This window comes from Trachurus trachurus (assembly GCF_905171665.1).
Source record: "Trachurus trachurus genome assembly, chromosome: 22".
NCBI lineage: Eukaryota > Metazoa > Chordata > Actinopteri > Carangiformes > Carangidae > Trachurus > Trachurus trachurus.
Window position 1 is genome coordinate 12018459 of NC_139907.1, and position 27914 is coordinate 12046372.

Consider the following 27914-nt stretch of genomic DNA (forward strand, 5'->3'; position numbering starts at 1 on the left):
TCAAACTTTCTGTGACTGGTACAATAATAGTTGGGCCAGGGAACATGAAGACTAGATGGAATATGTTTAAATATCCCATTTTTTATTTACATCAGAGTCTTCGGGTGTGTCACTGGGATGTGGCCGGGTCGTGCGTTTTGCTGCCGTCCTTCATGCTAGCAGTCTCAAACCGTGGAGTCCTGTCCTCAACTAGCATGAAGGACACTTTCAGTTTATTAAAATGGTGTTTCTACCAGATGAGTGAGCTTAACTAACTTTGTTGTCGACTCTGTTACACATACATTAACGTTTCTCTATAGTTGTTACAATAAGGGGGAGAGGGGGGGTGGGGCAATGCAAAGGATGAGGGTGCTGGGATGTCGAGGGAGGGGGTGTTTAGCAGGGAGGGGTGTGGAAGTGAGAGAGGACACTAGATGCTTTGTGTGGATCAGAAATCTTCAGTCTATATAATGGGGGAAGAGGCGGGGGGGGCTGTGGTCTTCATTGCAGTCCAAGGTCTTGATGAGATCCTCAGTCAGGTTTAGTGGCACCTTGGACGATGCAGAAGTCCAAAACCAACGCTGTTTCCAGTTATGGCTGACTGGTTCTTTCCTGTTGCCCCCCCTCCCCACCCACCCACCCCATTTCTCCTTTAAGCAGAATGCACATGGATGTAATGCTCCAAGCTGAAGTCTGGTCTGTGTCCGGTATGTGAGTTGTGTTTGTGAACGCAGCAGTCAAACGGAGGAGGATGTGGATGATGAGATACCTGTTGTCCATCCAGACGAGTGATACATTTAATGAGTCTTTTTTTTTTTTTTTTTACCTCTCGCCTCCCTTCTTTTCCTCCCATATCTCTGTATTTCCTCCCCCTTCTCTCTCTCTCTTTCTTTCTCTTTCTCTCGCCTCCACCTCCCCTCTCCTCTCCTCCCCTCTTGGATTTTACATCACACTGCATTTGCCCTTCAGTCTCTCGGCGCGGGACTGCTTCCCCGAGCGCTTGCCGTCGATGTTGAGGCTCATGTTCCTCTTCTTGTCCAGGTTGAGGAGCTCCTGGAAGAGCTCGGTGACGTTGTGGTTGGTCTTGGCCGACGTCTCCATGAAGGCGCACTTCCACTGGTTGGCCTGAGCCTCCCCGTCCTTGGTCTCCACCTCCCGCTGGGTCTCATCGCTTTTGTTGCCCACGAGCATGATGGGGATGGCCTCGACATTGCCCTTTATGGCCAGAACCTGCAATGGACAAAGGGAAATAAGGGAGGTTGTTGTGGGTATATATCTCCAAGTTAATTAGAGAATGCATATCTGAATGTTAAAATGAAATGGCCTGGGGTTGTAAGACCTTAGCCATGTAGTTTTAGTGTCCTAAATCTGTCTTTGTATCTTTGTTGTCTGTCATCTCTTCTCGCTCTCACCTCATTATCTGTCAGATCTCTACCAATTTGGGTGAGTGATGCCCTTTTAAAGTTCCTCCCAGACATAGTTTAAATTTTATAAAAATACTCTCCGTGGTTTTTGCACCACCGCTTAGACTAAAGTTGACAGGTAAAAGAGCCAGTGATGAATCAAGATGTTGGCATTAGACAAAACATGGTTAAGATTCAGATTCATATTTTTCGTTTTTTCTCATAATGTACTCTCTCATTGATGTAAAACCATTTAAAAGTCACATTTACATTGTGAGATGTAAATGGTGATAAATGGTCCAGTCTGGATGCACAGCAGCTCTTTTCCACAGGGTCAGTGGTTGAATTTCTCCATTAGTGGCGTCTTTTAGATGATTTAAATAAAAAGCGACATAAAAAGACAAAGCGCATTTCGCTGGAGGAGAATATGAATCTACTAAATTGACTTTTTCCCCCCAACTTGGCAGTCCCACAGCCTTTCCTATTAATGGATTATCACTCATCTGTGAAGAATTCATGACTGCTGAATTAAACTCAGACACTTATGCAGACAGGAAGTTGCCAAAAATGGCAAACTTCATCTCATTGAAAAACAGAAACTTTAGACACATACAAAACAAGACAACCGTAGAACTCTACACATTCAGTTTCAGCCCACTCATACACTGAAATACACCATCATCCTCCCTCTCGACGCTCACACACTCTCCCCACCTGTTGGTAGATGGGTTTGAGCTCCTCCAGGGACTGTTTGCTCGTGATGGAGTAGACCAGGATGAATGCGTGGCCTTTGGAGATGGACAGGCGCTGCATGGCCGGGAACTGGTGGCTCCCTGTGGTGTCGGTGATCTGGAGCGTGCACACGCTCTTGTCACAGCTGATCACCTGGCGGTAGGTGTCCTCTACTGTGGGGATGTAGGTGTCCCTGAAGGTGCCCTTCACGAAGCGCAGGACCAGGGAGCTCTTCCCCACTCCCCCTGCCCCGAACACCACCACGCGATAGTCGTTGCTCTGCTCCGGCATTCTGCCCCCCTCAGGATTAAGACAGTGTTACACCTGTATGATGTTGAGGGGTGGGGGACATGGAGAGGAAGCAGGGTGAGAGTGGAAGAGAATAGGAGAAGAGGGTCGTTTTTAGCAAAGAGACTATACAGAGGCAGCAGATACAAAGCAGCAGCAGGACAAAGAAGGATGAAAATGTTGGCGGGACTCAACCTCAGGCCAGCGGGTGTGAAAGCACTCTGCCTGTCCTCGTGGTCTTGACTGGGAGCCAGAGTACAAATTAGAGAGGATGAGTTTGGTGAAGCCCCAAGTGATTCACCTGACGCAGACATTTCCCTAATCGATACCATCCGGTTTCTCAGTTTCAACCCAAAAACATTCCAGCGCCTCCTCATTTATCAACTTAAGCAACTGCAGCAAACCCCGGGAAGAGACAAGTCCCTGCGGCTTAGGACACTAATCTCCCGGCCTTCAGTGGGTAGACACAATAACATGAACTCGTGTATAAGACAAAAAACCTTCAACGGCAGCAAAAAAAACGACTGAACCAACACCTCTCTAACACAAAGACAGGAGTATACACTGCAGGGTCACTGTATTAGACTGTCAACACACTTTCACAGGAGACAGTTACTGAATATAATAATTAAAGCTGCTCTTATAAATATTTTCTTATTATAACTTTGGATCAAATAATTATGCCTTCCCTCTAAAACTAACAAACTGACCATTCACGTTACCAGTAACAGATAAATGACAAAGATGAAGGAGAATAAAATCTTACAACCAAGACTTTATCAGAGCCATGTAAAATGAGATGAGGCCGAATATTGGAATAAATTAAATCCAATGTAGCTGCTGGATGTGTGAACTGTTTTCTGATATGTTTGCCAAATTAACTTGAAACGTCAATTTTGTGTTCACAGCTTGTTGCACTGCCCCCATGTGCCAAAAAAACCAAACAATTATGATTTAGCAGCAGATTTACTGTTTGTTGCAGAAAATTCCTGCCGTGCACATTTGGCATTAAAGGTAAAGTTTTAAGAGTTATAAAAAGTATAATAGACTGTAGGTAAATAATATACAGATCCCAGGGCTTTAATAGTGCTGGTTGGCAGTCAGCACCTTCACTATTACCCGCTGCAGCTCTTAGTATAAATATGCACCTGGACAATGTCCTCACAGATAATCTATTGCTCTGTTTGTGATCATGCATCGCATCTTGTTACATTATTCATCTGTTGTGGTTCCAAACTTGCTTTAAGGTCCCATAATAAGATGCTCCTTCAGTTGTGATCATGTGCTGCTCTCCAAGCTCCGGCTGTAATGAAACAGTAAATTGACATCAATACTAGATGGAATAAGTGGATTTCTGTCATGCTTGTGCTGCTGGAACCCACTATTGATAGCAGAGCTCCTGTAATTGCATTGCCAGATTCTAGATAATATCAGTCAAGGAGTTCGAAATAAATGGGGATTCTGGGAGTGCCTCTTGTGTTTTATGGTCAGTCTATAGCTGTATAGGTCTGGTTGACTTATACGAGTGTTTTTATCCATGCTCAACACACCACCACTGTTTCATTTGCAGCAAAGTCTGTGTTTTCTGCTCATATGTCTGCAGACTGTGAACAGTTTCACTTTGGTCTGGCAAAATAAAATCTTATTTAGTAGCTATCTGGAGCCTCAGGGCTTTAGGAATCTTGACATAATGAGGGATTCTGTCAAATAAAGTCTTAATAACCTGTGATTGAAGCTTAAACTCAGGGATAAATGCTCTGGCTTCTTGAGATCAAAGTATTTTTCCTCTAAATCAAGGCAGATTTCCATTTCAAGTGATAATCTGTGCTGTGAAGATAAATGAGGAAAAAAGCAATATAGGGTTAAAAGTCTGAGTAACAATAAGCAACTTGGCTACAAGGCAAAGCTGTTAAAACTGAAATATATGCTCATCTGCATTGCCTCAAACTTTTAGCTTTAATGAGGCCCTCACTCACTCCGAGGTATTGTGGTCGGAGCTGCCAGAGTGCTGCACAGTGCTTTCTGCTTAGGCCTGCTTTACAGAATTACAGAAACGCACACGAACACACACACATGCACACAGGTTCTCCGGTAATCTACTAATATAGTTAAAAACCCAAATCAGGCTGATCTTTCCAGGCATTCCTTCTTAGAAATCTTTGTTTATCTACATTTAGTCTACAGTACATTGTTTTGTTCAAAGAATACAAAATATCATTGCCTATTATATGTTGTTGTCCATCTGAGTTGTACAAACCCTTTTAGTGACTTTCAGCTCATTGTTTTGGTTCTGCAACATTTAATAGGCAGATATTTTCTTCTCAGGAGTGACCAAAAACAGAGTGAATGTTGGATAAACAGTCACCAGGCGGACACAAACACGACTCCAAATGAATGTTAACGAAGCTCTGCAGCTGCTGAATTTGAGAACAGGCAACTGTTTGCTCACCATATGTTCAGAGCATGTCAATAAGTCAATGATGTGTTTACAGCTTGTTGTGGAGAATCCAAGTGGCCAAAAAAACAATCATTGCACCTTTTTTTAAATAATTATAATTGCAGAGATCTGGGAACACTGTTGATCATCACACAGTTTAAAAGAAAACAGATGATCCAAATGATGTCAATCCTTTTATGAAGAGATGTAAGTAAATGTGTTGCACAAGCAGGTCAGTGATGAAAAATTTGGCTAAACAGGGGGTTTCTTATTCTGTCTGACTTATTATTTTTAGCAGTGGCGCTGCATGTGTTCCCAGATCTGAGCAACATGGTGAGTCCAGGGTTATTATTAGAGACAAAAACAGTGGCCAAAGAATGACTAAAATAAGTTAAACCGGTAGGTGGAAAACAGGACTGCAGAGTTTCTATTTTGGTGATAAATTTAACAGAAAAATAGAAATTGAATAACTGGTGAAAGCTGGACTGGTTCCATTCATATATTTGAGAACACACACACACACACGCACGCACACACACGAATCTCTTATGTTTTGATGTACACATCAGGAGCATGTTTGTCTGCAGCTTCCTCTCGCTGTGTCTCCACTCCAGCTCACTCTCTCCCCAGGTCTCCGCGCTGTTTGATCAATAAACTAAAGCCGCTGTGGTTTTGATCGATGGGGTTCGTCTGTCTGGGCCCTGTCAGTCTGTCATCCACCTCCACCTGCACAACTCTCCCCACCACCACCACCACCAACAGTGTCTGTTGATTTTTTTTTTTTCTGGGACGTGGATTTCAGCTCAGACTCTGCTCATCAAAACCTTTCTCCTCTCCCTCCCTCCCTCCCTCCCTCCCTCCTTCCCTTCCTCTTTCTTCTTCCACCTGCACTAAAATTAGCCGCCTCCCTCCCTCTGTCAGCAGCTGTAACTGCACACACAGGTGCAACCTCACAGTGCCGTGCACACACACACATGAAAGCACGCACACTGCACACACACACACACACACACACTGTACTTCCGCTCTCCATCATTTGTCCTTGACACCAGGCCTCAGAGATAGATGGCACTCCTCCTAAATGCAAGCTGTCTCTCTCCTCTTCCTCTTCTCTTGTTTTATTTGAAACGAGCGGACTGCAGCTCCTTAATGAATTAATGGTAGACTATAAATGCATCTGTGAGGCGGTGCAGCCAAGCTCCATTAGTAGATAGCTTTGGCACAGACTGAGCTGTGTAGCCGGGCCTCCTCCACCTCCTCCTCCTCTGCCTCTCAGTCAGAGAATAGATGCAACGCAGCCTTCGCTCCTTCTTGTTTATTGCGCCGAGAGGAGTAGGGAAATGTCACCTTTAGCGAAAACATGCGCATAATTTCCCTCAAGAGAACCACTTACGCAGCGGCACAAAGGAAGCGCATTAACCAACATCAAACACAATGCCATTCAACAGATCAAGAGCGTGATTAAATAGACACCCACAGAGCGGTCCCATGGTATCTGCTGGAGAGACGGTTTTAATCAAGCCACGGACACTGGAATGTGGCGGATACATGTGGCTTTTTTGGAGACCAATGTTTTATACTGGAGCATGGTTTTTGTTTTAAATATTAGTGTACACACACACACACATACACACACATACACAATATACATGATCTGCACAAAGTTTCCTCAGCTACCAGACTGTGTGTGTGTGTTGGAGATGTGTCTCTGTGCAGTGAAGCAGAAGATTCCCTGTTCTCTGTGCACACATCAGCTCAGGCTTTTTCAAGTGTGTGTAGTGTGTGAGTGTGAGTGTGTTTTGCCACAGGAATGAATCTGCGTTTTTTTTTTCTGTTGCAATTTTTAGGCCCAGATGTTTTCATTAGGTCTGTACTTGACTGTATAGGTTAAACTTACACATCATCATCACTCAGTCTCACATGTTCAGTCGATTCGCTGCTGCTTTCACACCTGCCCACGCGTCCAGAGGAGACACGTGCTTATTGTAAAGATGTGTTAAAAAAAATCCCCTGGGGTTCGTTTTCGTTTCTACAACATGGATTTCTTTCTTTTTCTTCTCTATTCGTCTCAGTGTATATATATATGTGTGTGTGTGTGTGTGTGTGTGTGTGTGTTGGAGGGCGATGATGCAAAAGAAGGAAACAATCCTTTCATGTCCATCAGAGCTGGAGCTATAAAATGTGTTCATGATCCATCAGAATAATGGATCCTCTCCACTGAATATGGGCTGCACAGACTTGTGTGACTGGTTTTGTTAAGTGTTTCGAAAGGTGTTAAAACGACCACTATAAATAGAAGTCGATTTTAACAACAGCGCCATTCTGGATTTTTCTGGTTGTGCATAAATGTTTTATTGGAGGACTATTCATTTTCTTTTATATGACTGGCCTATATCTATTGAATTAGACCTCTGGTCCTTTATTCACTCCAGAAATGCTGAGATATTGCATTATCAGTAATAGAAAAGTTTGAGTTTACATATTGTAGTTCAGCTGTTTTGTACAACATATGTGTAATTAAATAGTCAGCAACTAATTAGCATAGCAAGCCATGACTCCGACTGACTGAAACCCACAAGTAATTTATCTTGTCTGATTTATTCATAAATTGTGTCGCAATTCAGGGGCTGCATCGTTTTGACGTTGCATTTAAAGACCCATTGTGTCACAGGAGAGCCACTAGACCATCCTGTTTTAAAAGCCCCTTCAAATGCAGCTAAGAGATGAGGTCTTCTTTTCCTACGTAGCCAAACATATCCCAAGATTAACATTTTGAGTCATTTGCTAACCCTAACCTGAAGGGCCGCACATTCATAGATTGTGTCCTTTGAAGGATGCATGCAGCCACTGCACTGGTACACAGAATATTTACTGTTTGTTGTTGCCGCTGTAAGGTTGCCTAGCGATCTAACTGCAGGAAGTCACTGTACCCGGCCCAGAAATAGAGATAGTCCTCCAAGAAACCAGGCTTTACATGGCTCTTGCACAGATTTAACAAACAGTTGTGCAAAAATATTGAACTATTAATTCAACAAAACTGACTGACTGTCATTTTTATTTAATCAACTGATAAAAATTGGCACAGAATCAGTAATTTTGCTTCCTGGTCTACAAATTATAAACAAAAACGAATCTACAGTAGATGCAAGTGCAGCATGTAGGCTACTGCATGTATATAGGAAATGTGCACCTTTTTATATTTGTGTGCATATAATTGCTAAGTTTTAAGGGGCGTGAGCCTGGATGTGAATGCCTCTCATCCGTGCCAGTCTGTGATTGAGCTTACACCACTGTACGTGCATGGAGTATGGTTGTTAGACTGTACAAGAGATTGCAGCACTGTGGTCTTGGCTTAGTAGCTAATCATTGAGCTTAACCTCCTCTGTGCTCCTGGCCTGCTCTGCATTGACCCAATTCCCAGGACTTACGTTACCAGCGGTCTCCCTTTAAGACTGCATGCAGCCCTTGATGCACACTGTAGCCCTCTGATACTCCATGCACATCCCATTGACTCAGCATGTGCCGACACTAACGCTGTGGAGCAGGGACATCAGACACAAAAATGATGTAGGTGACTTTCATCTGTCTGTTACTCAGAGCGTCACATTTAACTTGGACCAGGGGGTTTGAAGCAGACGACCCACAGTCTACACACTGACAATAGATTTTCCTGTAACCTTTTCTAGATTATTATGTTCATTATGTTTAGGAAATGTAGGAAATGTGAGACAGCATCAATGAGCATGATCAATATCTGCATCTTTAAATATTTATTTTCAATATTTTTTAAATACAATTGAAAGAAAAAAATTTGGTGTGAAATTTTAACCGAAAAAAAAAAAAAAAAATGCAGGATTCACTGCAATTCCTTGTGCAATTGAGTTATTGACACTCTGCAGCATGTGTCTGGATTGTCTGCATTATGCTGTTGGAAGGAATTATGATTGGTCCAAAACCACTAGAACAAAACAGCTGGATTTATTTCTTATTTGGAATTATCCAGGTCAACCCTAATTACTGCACGGCTCATTGTTGTACTTGCAAAACTGTTATTATAAGGAGAAATATTAGCATTTAGCATAACAACACTTTTCTAAATGTGTGTAAGTGAAACAACAAATGCACAGAATGAACCAAAGAGGTCTGTTTCCACACATTCGTCATCATTAGTGTTAAGTTTGTTCACACTAGCGCCTGTTGTTCAAAGGGACATTATGGGGAGCTTTTCCTAGTCTGGGTGTAATATGATCATTAAGTTCAAGTTAAAATCTGACAATATGACAAAAATGTATCAAAGTCTAATAAGGAGGAAATTAGTAGGCACTGCTGCAGGTTAGATTAGCTAAAACATGGATCTTGAACATCCCTCTACCTGCAACAACTACCGAAAGATAAAAACAAAACAAAACAAATGAAAGCATGAAGTAAATGTGCATTTCCATTCAAAGCATCAGAGGAAAACATTTTCCCTACAGGCAGACTGATTCCTGAGCTGTAATCAAACATTATAACTATAATCCCCATGATTCTTTGCAGCAGTTTTACACAGTACAGGATGTAAGATGGCCCTGTAATTAGTCTTTGAGTGTGTATTAGTACTGAGCATTAGCTTGACCTGGGGAACCCTGGGTTGCTCCGTCTGTCTTCTCCGTAAGACCCTGCTAATACCTCAGCCTGACAATCTGGGAAAAACACATGCACCTGACTAATAACGCCAGGTCTGGGCCAAAGCTGTGGAAAGATCTCTGGCACAGTGTTTTCAAATCTGTATAATGATTTTGAATGTATTTATTTTTCAAGAATTCTTATTCTTAGAAAATACGAAGGCCCGGACTTGACTGAGGGACTAATTACAGACTGGTGGGAGTGTATTGGAGAAGCATGCCTGCAGTGACAGATGGTGACAGGGTTGGTAGGTTTTGGAACTGACGAGATCAACCAGGCACAGCTTTTTTTTTTTCCTTTTCTATAATACCAGTTGATCCAGGTCTGATAACAACGCAGATGGCTAAAAGCAGAAACAAGGGAATCCTCCTCCAGACTGCTGCTGACGCTCTGGTGATGCTGTCAGATTTATAAGAAACCAACTGCTAACGTGTCCTGGGGTATTTTTTCCTCTGAGTGCTGGTGATTTCTTAAAACAGATTTAAAGCTGAGTGACATTTTTACACCAAATGAACAGCTGATAATTGAGCAAAATGTCAAATAAAAACACGTTAACTCAGAGGTCACAGTGTGCATAATTGACCAGAGCCAACCGTCCTGTCCTGCGATTAGCTATGCAAAAAGACCAACAACTTCCTGTCCACTGCCATGTTTAATGAAGACTGCATGGCCCTTTTCAAATGAGCTGATGCCGTCAGTGCAACTAAAACACTTTAGCATTGATCTGTTCCAGTATTAAAGCAGACGTTATGGAGTATACAGTTATATATAGCTCAGGGGTGCTCAACAGTGATGGTGCACTTGACTAGACTCGTGCTGCCAAAGCAACAGACTTAAACATCCTGAGGAAACAACAGTAAACTATTTGAATCGATACAAATAACCAGGTGAAGATAAAGTCTCTGCCACATAGGGAGACAGCTGCAGCTCCAAGTTAATCATGCTTATTGTAGCTTTTGACAAAATTTGGATTTATTGCTGCAAGTTGTTGCAGCGTGGTTAGTCTTTCCTTCTCTGAAAGTAACCAACACTCCATAAAAAAGTATAAATGCACAAACAGAGCCACAAACACAGTGATGGGGTGTGGTCAAAACCACACGCTCCTCTCACATGCAGCACTAAACCCTGATGAAATTAACCTCCTTTAGTATTTTACTGTTGCAAATAACAACAAATCAGGACGATTCACCTGGTGGTCAGAGGTATAAAGACGAGGAAGGAGCTCATTGACCATGCATGCAGCAGGATAGGAAAATAGTCCAAATTCACAGCTTCACGCATTGACAAATGGCAGTCGTCCAGACACACAGACTACAATCCACAGATTAAAATTTACTCAATGAAAGGAGCATTTTGTTTGCAATGAACAGACATCTTGTGAAACAAATATTTTTGCTTCTTTATATATGTGTGGATATTGATATATGCCAATATGTCCTTTTCTCTCCGTTTTCTCTTACTGTTTTATGTTTAAGGGAAACAACTTTATATTTGTTGATCTCAGGAAGTGATACAATGCCTGCTAGATAGGCAAATGCATATTGTTAATTAATTCTATATAAATGAACAAGCCATCATAGAAATGGCACCTGAGCAATGGATGTTCTTTTTAATCCTCTAGAGCAGCAAACCATCGAGGCAGATTTGACGTTTTGATACAGCTCTGGATGGACATGATCTTGATGGCTGCAGAAAACCATAGTATCTTTGTGGTTATGAAACTGTAAAATGTTAAATGTCCAGGCCAGTCCACCAGACATAAGGAGACATATAAGTGAAGTCCCCCCCGGCTGCAGCTGCAGCATTCAAGTCTTTCTCAACATCTGGTCATCCTCACCCTCACGTTATCTCACGTGGCCTCGTGTACGGCGCTTTAAACAAACATCAAAATTATAATCAATAATCAGCATCACCGGATGTGTTTCAGCATCCTCCTCTCCTTCTGTGTTTTCGCCGTGTTACCGTCTATTGAGTCATTTCTTTGTCCTGCCTCAGCAGAGTGGAGTATTCTTATGCAACTGTACTGTGGCTGTTCAAAACAGACAAACAAACAGACAGGCAGGCATCCAGGACATCGACACGGCCCCCACGCTTCCACCACCACTACCACCCCTCCCTCCCTCCCTCCCCGCCTCCGCCCTCGACCAGCACATGCACGCTTTTATACAGACTGCATCTCTGTGCTCCTCTCAACCGACCACACACTTTAAAGCTTAATCACAGGATTTACTGTCATACATCTCTTCTCTCTGCTCCTCTCTCAAACCCTGCAACACACACACACACACATACATACACACACACAGCCTACACACCCATGACTAGGAGTGTTCAGTGCATACAGGAAGTTGAGTCACATAGGCTACATATGCACACACACACATGAACAGAGAAGGCCTAAATGATTCACAGCTCCTTTTGCATGTCTTGTTAGCTCTCCTCTCCAGTCATGAAAGCCACAACAAACACATCAGGGATGGATGAATGGATGAATGGATGGATGGATGGATGAGGATGAGGAGGAGGAAGAGGAGGAGGAAGCATGGAGCAGAGCAGATCCAGATGGAGGATTAACCAAGGCATTTGCCACAGAAACGGGGCTTTATGCGTCACGCTGGCGTCATTATTAGTGTATATGGTCTAATGTTGACGTGCATCTCCATCTCGGCTGGAGTCAGGAAGGGGTTTGGCAGGAGAGGGGGCTCCGCGCCGTCCGTCCATAGATTGTTGCGCAACGCCATTACAGACCACCCTACTCCTGCTCGGTTCATTCATAAATACCAGAGGATCGCCATCTCGCAGCTGTGCCATCATTTCGCAGTCGCAGCCCCCCCAATCCCCCCTCCCCCCTTCCTCCTCCTCCTCCTCCTCCTCCTCCTCCCTTTACTCCTCAAAGCAATATGATAATCCCGACACCCTCATATCTCTGCCCTCTCTCTCTCGCTCTCTCTCTCTCTCTCCTGCTGACTGCCAATATGGCTGTGCGGGCATATACATACATACAGACATACATTATATACACAATTCATACCATCCGAGGTTATCAAACAAGAAAAGCGCAAGGCGTGATGAGAGTCAGTGTGGATGCATTAAAAAATCAACACCAAAAAAATAAATGAAACTCGTCATTCGCCGTGTTGGCCCGAAAGCAGCAGGGAACCGTGTGCGCACACAACAGCCAGCCAGTCAGTCAGTCAGTCAGTCAGGCAGGCAGGCAGCCAGGCAGGAGGACCGCGGCTACGCCACTGAATACCAACATCTACAGCCTCCATGTATAAGACGCGGGGGTGAGCAGCATCTCCGTACCTGGTCGTGAAGAATAGCTCCGCTTCAGGCTCGTCCTTGGTTCAGACGGATGAAAGACAAACGCCGAAAAGCGTCCTAAAGCATTTTTACGCGGTTCATGTAGAGCTCATGTCGTCCGATTTCTAACACCACCACAGCAGACTCTCTCTCCCCCCTTTCTCTCTCTCCCTCTCTCTCTCTCGCAGATAGGACGTGGGAGGTGCTATGCCCTCTCTCCCTTTTCTGTCCACACTTGATTTTCTGTCAGTTCATACACTTCCTAGTGGTTTGATGCCAGCAAAATAAGCCATTTAAAAAGACTTTCGTTATTATTATTATTATTATCATTATTGTTATTGTTATTATTAATAACAACAATAGGTAATAATAACTATTTCATTTATGCGCTCAATGGATGAAACTGTGTGAATACGAAAACAAATCTCAAGATTTAAGGAAATGGAATGAATGATGAAAAAATGCACAGGCCAACAGATTATAATGCTCGTGCAGAGCTACAATCTGATCATAGATCATATAGAATATATAAATAAATATATATATAAAAAAAAATCAATTTTAGAAAAGAAAAGATAACAAAATTATTGCTATGGAGTTTGGTGAGAATAAACATCCACAACTGTTGGATTAACTGGGCTCAAGTTTTTGCAGGCATGACACGTGAGACTGGAAACACGTGTTTCAATGGGTTTGGTTGATTGATCAGGTCATATGAAAAGTATAAGAACGATGAAGAATGAAAAATAAAAGAAATCACAGCCTACCTGGTTGTCAAATCCAGGATCAGCACCATGGACAGCGACCTGATTGTGCTTCAGCACCATGGACAGATCCAGGACAACCTGCATACATTAATGTATATAGGCCTATATATATATATATTTTTTTTTTTTTTTACAGCACAGGCTACAAAGAAAACTGCATGTAACAGATGGAAAGACAGGATGATTACACAGTGTAGGGGCTGGTAAACAGGAAGTGAACCAACCCAGTAGCTCTAATCACGCCTGAATCAGTTCTCAAGCCATGTAAGCTGAGATGAGAAAATGTCATTAATTTCGGTTAATATCACAAATAAATGCAAGTAAGCTCATCCCTGGTGCTACCAGAGGCCTCGGGCAGAGGGAAATCAGGCCTGGTTTAGGGCTGTGTTAGTACGTGACGGTCTCACTGTATGACTCACCAACTCTCCATCCCGTCAGGCTTGAGTTTGTCCCCCTCTGTCGGCGAGCCGGGGAACCGCAAGGGCTGAAGGGGGGGGGGGCAGCGGCGGTCTGTCAGACAGATTACAAGTAGCATTGATTGTTTGAGTCCAAGGGATAATGAGCAGAAGAGCAGGAGGTGCAGGGTTATGAAGGAGAAAGAAGAGATGGATCAGGAGATTCAAATTAAATGTCATTATTCGGGACAGTAAAAGTCTGTGATGCTGGAAACTTACCTTTACTTTCAGAGTGAAGTCTTCTCGTCCTCATGAGAGATAAGCATTGGTTTATTTCAAATAAAGACCAAATGTGTCATCCACAGCAGTATAAACAACTTAAGTTTCCTAATATCACCATTCAGGTATGCAATTAACTTTTAAAATCTTGTTTTTTTTTCTTTACTGTACTTGCATGCCCACTTTGAATTAAATTATAACATCAGAATCAACAACCTTAGATTAGTTGCTAGCACTGCATGCCAACACATTTTTAATCCTACATCAGTCAGTATATGTACATTTTGGTTTCTGATGTTAACATGGCACTTTCTTGGACAATGTTACAACAATATTAGTTAAAAATAAATAAATTAAAGGATTTTTGTTTGTTTGTTTTTAGGCAAGGCAGGGCAATTTTATTTATACAGCCCATTTTTACAAACAGTTTGTCTCAAAGGGCACACAGCATCATAACAACATCCTCTGCACTTAGACCCTCTCATCGACTGAGGAAAAACTCCCAAGAAAAACCTTTTAACGGGAGTTTTTTTTTCTTTTAAAGAAATTATTGAGCTGAGCAACAGTACTGTCAAATATAAAAGTTACTTGTGATTAAAGGGATGTTTAATGTTACTTTGCACATCTAACAAGGAATTACTTTATTAATGTTTACTTTTTTTTTTTTTTATCAATTTGGAAATCGTTGTCATTGTACCGGATCATGACATTTCATTCATTGTTTTGTTGTTCACACATCTCAGTCAAAAAGCTGTTGGATGGTGCTGAAAATGTCAGCGGATCACTACAGTTTTCAGGACTGAAATGAATGTCTGAGCAAAATTATGCATCCAGACATGATGTCACTAAAAACCCAGAAATGTCACAGCAGATCTCCAAAGTCAGTAGGATTTATCCTCCAGGGACCATGAATGCAGCAATACTTTTTTTCTCCCCACTCTTTTCCTTTTAGTTTTAGTTTCTTCTCTTCAGCTCCTTGGTAACTATCCCAGGTCATTACAGGCCTCACACGCCGCATAAAGCTTTAGATGAAACTGCACAGGAATCACAATGCAATTATTGGTTTCTGTGTCTCGTTTCTGTTCCATCAATATCACGTCAACCACCAGTGGCTCAGGGGGATATACTCTAACAAACACCCAGCAGACACATCTTCACAGCAGCCATTTCCAGATGGGTGCCTTCCTCTCCCCGTGGTGTTGTGTGGCCATCGCATGGGCTCCGTCCACCATTTCCCCTGCATTACATCCAGTGCACGAACACAAAGAGCCTCCCATTCAAAGCCCCTCAAGCGTGAATACAGAGCCAAACACAAATTAAAGCGTGGGTGGTTAGGCTGTCTGAAAGCCCATAAATGTACTTGAGGTTGACAGGTTAAAAGATCAAGACGATGTAGGATGGGAAAGAAAGTGTGCATGGAATTTGAATCTTTCCCCCAAACATATCACAGAAAAAAATATATATTTCCTGCTCTACCAAATTTAACATGCTTCTCAAAAATATCTTCTTTTTAACATTTCGATTGCAATTAAATACTGTTGACAGACATTAGATTAAAAAAAAAAACATTTCTGCTAGACAGAGCAATTTATGTGGCCACCGTTTAGTGTCATTAATAAGAAAGATTAGGTGCTACAAAATGAACTAGAGCCAAATCCACAGAGGTTATAGATCCAGAAATACAATTTCTTTGACTCGCCACTGCAATAAAAAGAAAAATCACTGGTGTGTGAACATTGTAATTTGGACCAAATAAAATCCCATTTCCCAATTTGTGAGGAATGACACTGCTCGGAGGGAAAGTCCCAGAAGAAAATGAATTTAAAGTCAGACACAGAGACACAGATTTCAGTTCACCAGGATCCCAGTTTTACTCTTTCATCGTTGCGAGATGATAAATTAAGACATATCAAAAGACAGAAGTCGTCCAGTTAAACACAGTGAGAACCTTTCCAATCAAACAGACAGTAAATTCTGTTTGGCACATCCCAGAGTAAGGCTTGTGAGAGCAATGCAGACACCACATACATGTAAAAACTTCCAGTTTAAATTTACCATGTTAGAAAATGCTATATATGGACACATTTTAAGGCAACCTTCTTTTATAACCGTACTGGTATCATCCTCAGTTTCCTGTCACATATGGCTCATTTAGACAACACTGCTGAAACCTGCAGGTAACAGCATTACAATTTTTTGCTATCAATGTGCTACAACAAAGAAAATAAGATCTCATAAAAAGGTCACAGTTTCACTGATTGTCTTAGTACTAGTAGTATCTAGACTCACAAACAAGTCGTGATTTTATTTCATGTGAAGCTTCAGTTTAGCACATCATCACCGATCATCCGAGGAGGGGGGAGGACAAACCAAAAGCAACATGACAAACGCACACACACACTGTTTCTGTCACTCATTCAAGTACCCAACACACAAACGCACAAACGCACAGACACAAAGCCTTCCCGTGTTTCTCACTTGTTCTTTTCTTGGTTGAGGACCTGGTTAACAGCTGATGGGACAAACAGAGAAAGAAAATCACTATATTTCACAGACACGTAAAAAGCGATTCAAATGTACAAGTGAGTTGTGTATTTGAGGAGTTGTTGTTTTGTGTGAGTGTTAAAGTGTGATGCATGCTTTGGCGCTGCATGCGTTGCAAGCTGTGTTAGTGCGCTGCTGCTGCTGCTGCAATTAATGTAGTATATAAATGTGTCTCTACTTGCATGACTACAGTGGGTATCTCACCCTCCTTTGTGACGCTCTCAGTGATGTCCCTGGCCTTGGCGGTCAGGTCGCTGACAACGTTGTCCATCGCAGCCTGGTGTTTCAAGAAAAATGGCCGGATCACACGCTTGTACAAGATCTCAGAGCCGTTCCATGTCACAGGAGCCATACACCAGACCAGGAACAAACACTGAGGAAAGAGTAGAGGACAGATGTTAGATATTAGTTTCCTGTCCAAAGTATAGAAATATCTAGTTTAAAAAAACAAAAAAAACAAATGGAATAATTTGGGGGTTTGTATTGTTATTTGTTTTTATGAATCTGTGATTATCATTTATATAAATCCAACTGGTCAATCAGTTAATTAAATGTCATCTTAATCTTAATAGGTAATGAAAATAACCAACAGCTGCTGCTGAGCATTCAGGAAGTATTAGCAACAGTACAACAGCACACACATATTGTTCATTTACCATCACTCCTTGCACACAGTGAGATCTGGTTTATTCATCTAATTTCTTCCAGGATTAAGTTTATTCCTTTAAATTAAAGTGTTTTAATGAAGCAGAGCAATGATGATCATGGCAACTGAATTAAAACAACTGGATAGTGAAGTAGTCTCAAAAAATGATGGTGTTGTCTCAAAAACAATTAACTTGTTAAAAAAGGATCAGGGAAAGGAAAGAAACAAATATACAAACATTCATTGTGTAGTATGTGGAAAAAAATCAAGAAGAGATTTCTGACTCTTTTTCTTATTTTGACCTGACACAGATTGTCCACATGAGTGTGCTGTTGGTTAGTTACGACACGGAGAGGCCCACAGACGTCAAACCTCATGTGATTCATCACAGTGTGACAGTCTGTGGTTTCACAGTGAAAGTACACATCGGTCTGTTGATAACTTTATATACAGGAGTTACAGAGTAACAATGAAAACAAAGTAGAAAAGAGGATACTAAACATCGCCCATACAAAAAAACACACCACAAACCAAAAGGTCAGCCTACCTTGCTGGCATAGTAAAAGGGAAACCAGAAGAGGAAGATGTCAGAGAAGGACTCGATGATGCTGAAGAGCCCATACACAACCCAGTAGGTCAGCCACTGTGTGTCGTCCTCCTTATTGTTGCTCTCGATGGCTTTAATGCTGAGTGGACAAGACAGGGTGGATTCAGGAGATCGATGAGGTCACAATGTGAACAGCATATAAATAAATTTGATGTCACAGCATTTAACAGGTAGACTGGAGTTCTTGACAAGCAGTCAGGCATACATTTGAGGACACCTATAGGGACGACATGTTACATACCTTCTGCAGAGGACAACAATGAGAACAAAAGGCTAAATGACAACAGAATTTCCCTATTATTTAAAAAAATGTCCCCGATTTCTTTTAATGAAGTAGTAAAAATAAATTTGTTTTTGTGAGCCCAGAAGGACACACAAAATTAGGTTTGGAGAAAGATGCTGAATGTTTAAAAACAGTAAAAACTCCACAGGGTATCATTAAGCAGCACTTAAGACTTTATCAAGTGTGTCTCAAAAGCTAATTTCTACACTGAGTTACGAGTCAGAACAATTATTCCTCCTCTCCATAGTGGTCATAACAGAGCCCCTTTGTTGCTTAACTCTAATGCAAGTAATATAAATGAACATCCTTGGGCTAGCATCCTCACTAATACATTTTCCTTTTAAAACAGCATTTTCTAAGTGCTTGTAGACCTGCTTGTGGATGACAGATATATAGGGAGCAATGCCGTTTAAAACTAAGATTTAGTAGTGTGAATGTAGTAACCTTTTTCCAAGGTCTTTCAGGAACAACTTCCTTTATTTTTCTGACGGTGGTGAACTTTGTTCTTAACAGACATCTAAATGGAAATCATTTATGGCCAGAGGGGAGATGAATGATTAAACAAATCTGAATCCATCCTTTAAACATTTCCTTTGTAGTTTTTTTTTTATATAAACAATAGCAGAAAGTAAGACACTTAAAAAACAAGTCAATGACTGTCACCCATAAAGAAATTACAATTAAGATCGATTCCCAGAAATACAATTGCAAAATGGGCCATTTGAACAGCACACATTTTGACATACCTTAGCAGGAGAAGCCTAACTGCAATCAATGACTTTTAATCATTAATAACGACTGCTGAATGTATGCTGTGAATACAGTATGTGTCAGCTCTGAGGCTCTAGTTATATACAGTATATTCATTATTAAAACATAGAGTTGTGCTTTTTCTGCAACAAGTTTAAGTTTTCTACTTGGCAATGGATTTTATATTAAAATAAAATAAGTGTATTGATTGATTGACATAATCTGAACATTATTACATACGAGAAATATGCTGGGTAGATGAAGCCGATCAGGTTGCAGAGCAGTGAGGCTCCATATCCAAACAGAAGATAGAGGGCAAGAAAACCTAGGAAACCTGCAGAGGGAGAAAGAGAAGTTGCACTGAGGTGAGAGCAGAAGGCGGGAAGGGAAGGGGAGGGGAGGGTGAGGCTATCCTGTTACTGGACAAACACATCTAATGTCAAGGGATATTAACGTTGCTGTCAGCAGAGTGCGTCTAATAGCAGGATGTAAGGACGACACGGCAGCAGGATTAGGAGGTCACGAGTCAAACACCGATACTCAAATCCTACAGTTAAAAAATTAAATATACCTTAGAGCTCTGATAGTCATGTGACCTTTACATCTCATGTATGTGAGAGATTCCATGAATACCACTGGTTTTAAATATGTTTAAAATATGTTGTTCTATTATACAACGCATGCAGACAAAGCCTGTTTTTACATAACTTGCCGGTGGAGGAGAACAATTAGAGTGGCATCTTGCTTAAAATGCAAAGTGGGATAAAGTCCTCTTCATAAGCTACACCTGCAGCATCAACTCCAACTTAATACAGCAGCTCTGCCATAACAAGCCTGTTCATCAAGTTTATAATGTTCAGTTGTTGACATTGACACACATGTCATATTGTCTATTACTCAGGACAGATTTTGTACTCACTATATACATAAACATGGGGGACTGAGCAACAGAAATGGGAGCACCTATGTCAGCAGCCACTAAGTGTATTTTGCTGTGTCCATTAATTTATGTGAGAAAATTACTGCTGGTTTTGTTTTTTAATCTTTTTCAGTCAACTATTTACAGTACTGGTTCAGCTTGCCGTGAATTATTTAAAGTTCCTCTTTGTCATGAATAATATTATTCTGAATGCCATTGACATATTGACTGATTGTTGGCAAAAAGGAGTGATCTAAAGATTTCACTGTGATGGGCACTTTCCTTTATTATTTCACACGATTAGTTGCAGCTCTACTTTCTGTACACTGACCCAAAACTAAACATTATAGACTTTTGTATTTAATTATAACCAACTGTAGGTATGTGTCTAATGAGGTGGCCACTGTTTCAACTACAAAATGTTTAGCTCTGTGTAAAGTGAACTACATTTTGGCTGCTTTGCTTACTGTAATCCCTCAGAGGCTTAGACCGGCTGCTGGTTAGCTGGGAAGAGGCTGATTTTTGTAATAAATACACTGCAGTCTGACCAGCCGTTTTAGCTTGTCCATACACTTTTAAAAGTCTTTCACGGTGTATGGTTCCTGTTAATACTGAATGATATGTGAACATTTCTTCAAAACACTCCCTGGGTTCAAAAACCATTTAAAATGCCAGATCCCCAGAGCCTTTTGTGTCAGTGGGAATTTGTTTAAATGCCAACCTGGAAACAGGTTTAGGGTTTTACACTTTACAGGATGTGGGGAAGCAGCTGTATGCAGCCTAAAGCTATATATCATTCAAATATATGCAAAACCCAATTTATGATATAAAATTAGACTGCTTTAAACACAATGAATTCATGCAGGGCCCTAAAAAAACGACTATTTGCTGCTGCCTGCTCTTTACATCTCATTTGTTTGTCTCAGCTCATATACAAATATCATATGCAGTTCCCAGTCTCACTCGTTCATGAAGGAAGCAGGAAGAACTGGTTGAAACAGAAGGCCCCAAAAACCAGCAACAGTAAAATCATAAACCAATCACTCTGATGATTAACAAAAATATGACCTCAGGATCTTTTATTGTCAAACTGCTTCCAACCTGCATGCCATCTGGCTGTATCTACGCTGTGTCCAAGCAACTCCTTCCCTGCTCTAAGGAAATAAACACTGAATGTATCCACATGACATTGTTACAGCCTTAAATGAAAACACATGTCCTGTGGAAAAACTGAAAATAAAGCAAGGACACCATTACACAGTTGTGTAATCCTGTAATGTGCTGTATGACTCAAACTACTCATTATGGAGTTGCATGACTTGTGATGTTAAGAGGAACTGGATTGTAAGCTTAATAACATCACGACAAAAACCTACTGTTAAGAGACTGGAGGGAGAAGAGCTGCTTCGCAAACATGAAGTCAACAAACAGCAGCCACTCACACAGGAGGCCTCCACTCTCTACTCCAGTCAGCAGTACACAACTGCTCTTCAGAGTGTCACAAGAAGTCAGCATGAACTTGAGACGTTTTCTCAGCAGTCACACCGCTTTGTCACTCTGTTCAACTAACATGCAGAAGATCAAGGCAAAGTACAAGGTGACGTATGTTGTGAGCCAGCGGGAAAGAATTCCTTCTGTGTAAACCCATTATCAGTGCACATGTTTGTAATAAGTGTGCAAAAGTGGCCAAAGTATCATATGTCTTGCAAACAACAACCTAACAAGTCACACCGGTAAGCAGGACAGACCATGGTATAATTTGCTCTGTCTGTCTCTAACATCTGCTAACTGCAGGGTAGCGATGAGTCAAATGGTATTTGCATACAATCCACAGTATTTGTTTTGTGAGCCAGTTTTGTGGTGGTAGTGTATGCAAGGGAAAAAGTGGCTCACAATCTAAACACCAATCTGACTGAGCTTGAACCAAATCCTCTAAACTGACATCTTGTGACCGTGTGATGATTTAAGGCAACAACGCCTCAGACATGATAGGAAACTCTGCTTCTTTCACTTATCGATACATCAGTCAGTGGTGGTTGGAGCCAGGGCAACAAGTGGGAAGGACTTGTATCAGCAGCAGTAGTTGGCATATTGCAGAAAATGTCAGCTGTTTGGTTTAGGGTGGATTAAAAAGGGCTGCAACTTACTGCTGTTTTACCGAATTGTTAATGTCAGAAAATAGTGAAACATGTCATTAACAGTTCATCGCAGTTTGACTATCCAAAATGCTGAGACATCCAGAAAATATTTGAGAAGCTAAGACAACAGACAGAACACTTGACATATTTTGCTTAGAGATACTTCTTACTTGACATTCAAATTGCTGCTGAGGAAATTTTGAATTGATCCAATTATCATTTCAACTGTAGTTAAAGTAAATGTGCCTGTATCACATAGCTTGTCTACCAGAGATAAGTTAGTTTTTCAGCTGTTCATTGTCCTGTTAACTACATAGCTTTGATACCATTCACTTAAAGCTGAATTTTAGAAAAATGCCCTTATCAAAAACGTGTTTATTAGGTTTAATTATGAGCATCTGATATCAAAATCAGCTGCACACAAACACTTACAGTATAGTGATGGGATTGAATCTATCTATACTTGATGTTGTTAACTCTATCTGAAAATAGCAAAGCATCTTAAGGGTTATTTGCAAACACGCTCATCCTCTAGATCTGATATAGTGCGGCTAAATAGAGGGAAAGCATTACACATCTAGCACCCGTAGATATTTTGCATCCACTGCGACCTTCAAATTGGTTGTTAAAATGCGATACTTGGCCGCTGATGGAGATCAATTTTGAGTTAAGACAGTGGGTGTTGCATGTGGGTCAGCCTGGCTGGCGAACATGTTTCCTGTAGCCTGAGTGGCATCGCAGATGAAATGTTGCCTGCGTAGCCCGAGGTGTTTGGCTTTTATTGACTTATGCTGTGCAAACTGAATACAGGGCAGTGTCAAAACACAAGTCCAACGAGCTAATTGAGAGAGAGAGGCCTGCAATTGAGTAACCGGTCATCCTAGAGTCTCTGTCACCCCAATAGATATTTCAGGACATGATAAAAATATCCCTGGGGGGTGTGGTGGTTGTGGCTTTTGGGATATTGGAGGAAGTTCATTCAGCAGCAATATTTTTGAAATAGCAAGGCAGATTATAAACCAGCCTCTAATCTTGTAATGTAGCATAAAGGTCTGAGCTGCAGATGTACTTTGATACTGGAGCATGAGACGGGGTAATAAAAAACAGTGAGACAGTTTAGAGAAGGCGCAGGATATGAAACCACACTGAAAAGTCAAGCAGTCACGCAACAGTGTGCCCACAACCGCCTGCCACTGCAAATAATATGAATGGCAACTTTGTCAGCTGAACTACCCAACGTCGGCTTAGTGCACTGCATTGTTTGCTGCACATGAAGAAAGAGGTTAGTTAGTTTCTGGTGGAGAGGTCAAAGCCATAAGCAGATCAGTCATTCTCCAATCCACAGTGTGTTAGAAAACACATTCAAGCATCCAAAGACAGTTTTATCCAAATAAACTTCTGCTTACCTAAGGTGATATACTCCCTCTTCACTCCCGTTTTTTGCTCCAGAGTCGCCAACTGGTCTGTCACAAAGTTTTTCTCATGGAGCAGAGTCACAAAACGCCCCTTCAACTGACTCATTTTCGGGCTTTTTCTTTCTTTTTTTTTTCTTCCTGAGCCTGTGGACACAGACACAGACAAAGCAAATGTTACACGTGTCGACGCTTGAGGTGTTCAAGATAAAACACGAGGTTATTTGACCGACCTTGGTTTAAAAGTTTGCCCGAAAACTTGCCGCTGGCTGGCTGGCTGGCTGGCTGGCTGCGTGGAGGGTTGGCTGCCTGGCTGGCTTGGTGGCCGCTGACTCCGCCGCCACAGACAAAGCTGCAGTAGTGGAGAGCGTAGAGGGGGAGGAGTTTGGAAAAACGCCGTTGACCAATCACGGAGCTCGGTGGAGTAACGTTCACTGCAGCAGGTGAAAAAACGGATTGTGGGTATCCAAGGAACTCACGTACAGTACAAAGGCTTTACGTAGAATCCATAGTGAAACGTGGCGTAGGCTACGAAGATGGAAAGATGCTTTTACGCAATAAAATAATTCAGACGGATGGAAGACAGGATACTCCATACATTTTCTTTATATCACGTTTATGTAAAAAAGAGAAGAAAAAAGTGTCTTTATTTCAGCTGGACATTTTACAGTCAGTCGGTTCATAAATGAAATAAACAGATGAACTTCAACAGAAAATGATAATAATTAGATATATATAGTATAATAATAATGATAATACTCTACTCTGAATTTATAAATTCTTAGCTACACCCCTATTCATAATTAGAAAGTGAGCAAAACCAAGCCAGAAAGCGACACTGTGTGAGTTTGAGGAGGAGGGTGTGCTTTAGAGGTAAAGTCAAGAAAAAAAAGACTTTTATTCTGCACTTTGTCATTAATATTGACCATTTATTACAACAATATACAAAGCTAGAGAGTGGTGGTGGAACCTTATTCACTGTCTATTTATTGTGTAACACTTTAATTAGGCTATTGTACACATTTGGATTATCTCAATGATAATCTTACATAATAATTTGTGTTGTATATTAATTGACTTAATTTTAATTGAGTTTATTATGCCTAGATCAATAGGCATTAATATGTGTCATAGACAAAACATCTAAATTGGCACTTAAAAATAACTAGGCCTAGGCTACTGCATTTGAAATCAAATTGAGTAAAAGTAGCCAATAGAGTATCAAAAAGTTCTCCGTATAACATAAAATTACAGATGCATCTTTGTACTTCATAAAGGTTGGTTAATCCAATGTTTCCCAAGAGTCAGTCTCCTGAGATATAGGCTAGTGACATGATGTGTCCATAATACTGAAACCAGTTTATTGGCTATAATCATTCACTTTGTTCCTGTTCATGAAATGATTTCTTCAGAATGTGATTTCAGTGTAAGCGATTGGGCAAAAGAAAATCCACAGTTCTTGTTTTGTTTAGAAATGATTTCAAAAGTTCATGTCAAACCAACATGGGGTTTCCAAAGTGGTGTTTTCTTAGAATAAAGTTCAGATTTTTCTATTTTCAGTCATTTAAATTAAACCATCTGAGAAGTTCAACAAAGAAATAGTTATGTGGTTGAACTGCTAATGACTAATTGATTAATGAAACATGTGAGAAGGAGGCCCAAGTGAACACAACGTTTTTTGTAAGGGGCCAAAACCTTAGGGTGGAAATTACTGGGTTAAACAATGAAAGATTGTATGTTGTGTTCACACAATTTGATTAAAAAAAATAATACAGCTGGTAGGTAAGCACAAAGGGAGCTGACAACTGTGATAGTTTAAAACATAACTTACTTCACCTCAATCTGTCTTTGGTTTAAGGTCCTTTGGATTAACAGCTTGCTTCAGAAATGGTCTATCAATTCAATTTACTCTTCAGGGGCTTGTCTTCAAGAAAAAGAGGACTTTTGTGACAACAAAACTGAATACTGTACGTTACTGATGCTAAAAGTGCATAAAAAACATATGATCTCGTACTGATTAGCAGTAACATTACAGTGATATAGTGGGGGAGGGGGAGGAGTACAGTAGTAGCATTACAGTTGCTCTTGGAGAAAAAAATCGCGATGTAGAAAAAGTCAAAAAGAGGTCAAAATAAATGTTACGTTACTGTGACAGTATGACACGATGGTGGAAACGATAAGACGGTTTATCTTTGACGATACTAAAACGGTAAAACAATGCCTGGCTCTAAAAGTCACGTTAGAACAGAAACACTCACGTCGACGTAATTTCTTTTAATAATATGATGGATATTTAACACCGACCAAGCTAACGTTAGATAGTTGACAGAGTAGGCCTACAATGATATTAGCGATATATTTACCTTTTGTGGGGAAAGACACCTGAAGTCCCATCCACTGTTGACGTCCTCCGAATAATTTGAGCCGGTAATTTTTAAATGACAGTAAAAAATCTTCTGCGGCTGCGCGTGGCTGAATTTTGGAGAAGCGGCATCGTGATTGGCTGTCAGAAAGATGGAAATGGTGGACCGCGATTGGTCGGTCCCAGCAATTTTGGAGAAGGACCGCTGTGATTGGCTGAGGGCAAAGATGGAAATGGGGCACCGTGATTGGAGGATCAGGGTGGTGGATTGTCACAAAAACCTCCCTCAGTTTGATAGAGTCAAAGTCAGACAGTCTGCCGGTGGAGAAGGATGGTGAAGAGGCTGAGAACTGGTCCGGTGAACACAACACAAAAAGTCATCAAGCAGAACCATAATGAAATAATAAAAATAAAACTGAAACAAACTTACTGACACCTTTGCTTATTATAATCTTATGTTAAATTGGACAAAATGAAACAACACTTGTGGCAAAAGCAACAGAAAAAAGTGTAATTGCAATAGCCAGAACTTATTTTAAATTATCCAGTTTATTGCATAAATTAAAGATACAAAAACAGTTAGATAATGAAATAATTATTAGGCAACATGCAGACTAAACACTGAGTAGAGAGCTGCAGAAATATGTGAAGGAGATGTAAATAAAAACTGAGTGTTTTTTATTACAAGACAGACAGTATAAGCAAACCGTCTTTGGTAGCCTATACAAGATTGTCCACAGGGTGGAGCTGTTGCTCTGTCAAGATAGCTACTCTAAATATCAAAAATTACATAAAATTAGGCAAATTACGGCAACTATTTTGATAACCAACGAATCGTTTCAGTCATTTTTCAAGCAAAAATGTCAAACAGTTCTGGTCTCAGCTTCTAAAATGCGATAATGCTGCTTTTCTTTGTCATTTAAGATGATATGAAGAGTGAAGACCTCACTTTGGTCTTCAATCTTCAGAGGTCTCCTCTTCTTCCTCCTCCTCCATTAAAGATTTGTGGGGTTTCCAAAAACACCAAAGAGGCACAGAGGAGGAGAGTGACAGGCTAACTGCGCCCAGGACGGTTTAGAAACAGAGTAGTAGAAGCAGAGAGTCAGAGTAGTGGGATTCATCTTTGCCTGTGCTTCAACTGTGTGCGCTGATTGACTGACTGACATGACGATAACAGCAAAATCCTTCATTCACAGCCGTTTGGGTGGATTTATGAAGACGTGGGTTGTCACACACATCAAGCTAATGGTAGAAGAAAGCAGGACTAAATGGACAAAAATCTATCGCCCGAACAGGGACTTGAACCCTGGACCCTCAGATTAAAAGTCTGATGCTCTACCGACTGAGCTATCCGGGCTCTGACAGATCCCTACGTCATGATTCATAAAATCATTCACCACAAAACGTTTTGTGATAATACTGAAGTGAATTCGCTATTCAGCATGGAGTTTATTATTAAGAGCTAATTGATTAGCTGCCGAGAGCTAACGGCTTGGTTACACGGCTATATGAGCTAACAGGCTCGCTGCTAACAGCTAACGGGCAAAGCTATGGGGCGAAGGCATGGATCAGCTAACATGTTAGCCCTGGGTAACAAAATCATTACAACTGAATGCAGACGACAAATGTACCGTTCAGTGAAGACTTTATGGTGCCATAAATGATTAGCCTTGTATTTATTATTTATGTAATAATTATAATATGTTTATTAGCCTAATATTAATTAAGAGGTCATTATCATTGTTGGGCCTCCCTCAGATAGATAGATTTGATCAGTCAATATAAAATCAACTATTGAGAAGGTCGCGGGTTCGATCCCTTGTTCCTCCTTTCTGCAAGTATAAAAGATAAACGCCCAACTCATCCTCTGTGTATAACAGAGAGAGAGAGAGAGAAAAAACACAGTATGCTGGAAAGACGCTTAATAAAAGCTGTGAATGCATGTGACTTTTGGCATAAAGGGCTTCCAGTCATCCATAATAAGAGAAAAGCTATGTAGATACAG

General features: G+C 41.0%; 2 protein-coding genes across 2 annotated transcripts; both read right to left on the reverse strand.

Moving 5' to 3' along the window:
* Nucleotides 1–633: 633 nt before the first annotated feature.
* diras1b (DIRAS family, GTP-binding RAS-like 1b) lies at nt 634–14083 on the reverse strand. Its single transcript, XM_083997532.1, has 4 exons — nt 13994–14083; nt 13575–13652; nt 2097–2438; nt 634–1209 (listed from the first exon to the last, which is right to left on the reverse strand). The coding sequence occupies exons 3-4, from the start codon at nt 2403–2405 to the stop codon at nt 922–924; spliced, it is 597 nt and encodes a 198-aa protein (XP_083853658.1). The 5' UTR covers nt 2406–2438; nt 13575–13652; nt 13994–14083; the 3' UTR covers nt 634–921.
* A 408-nt stretch (nt 14084–14491) lies between these two features.
* Nucleotides 14492–23904, reverse strand: LOC311005549 (receptor expression-enhancing protein 5). The gene is made up of 6 exons (XM_083998004.1): nt 23781–23904; nt 23542–23694; nt 19319–19412; nt 17986–18124; nt 16997–17165; nt 14492–16760 (listed from the first exon to the last, which is right to left on the reverse strand). Exons 2-6 carry the CDS (start codon nt 23654–23656, stop codon nt 16723–16725), a joined length of 555 nt encoding a protein of 184 aa, XP_083854130.1. The 5' UTR covers nt 23657–23694; nt 23781–23904; the 3' UTR covers nt 14492–16722.
* Between the last annotated feature and the right edge of the window lie 4010 nt (nt 23905–27914).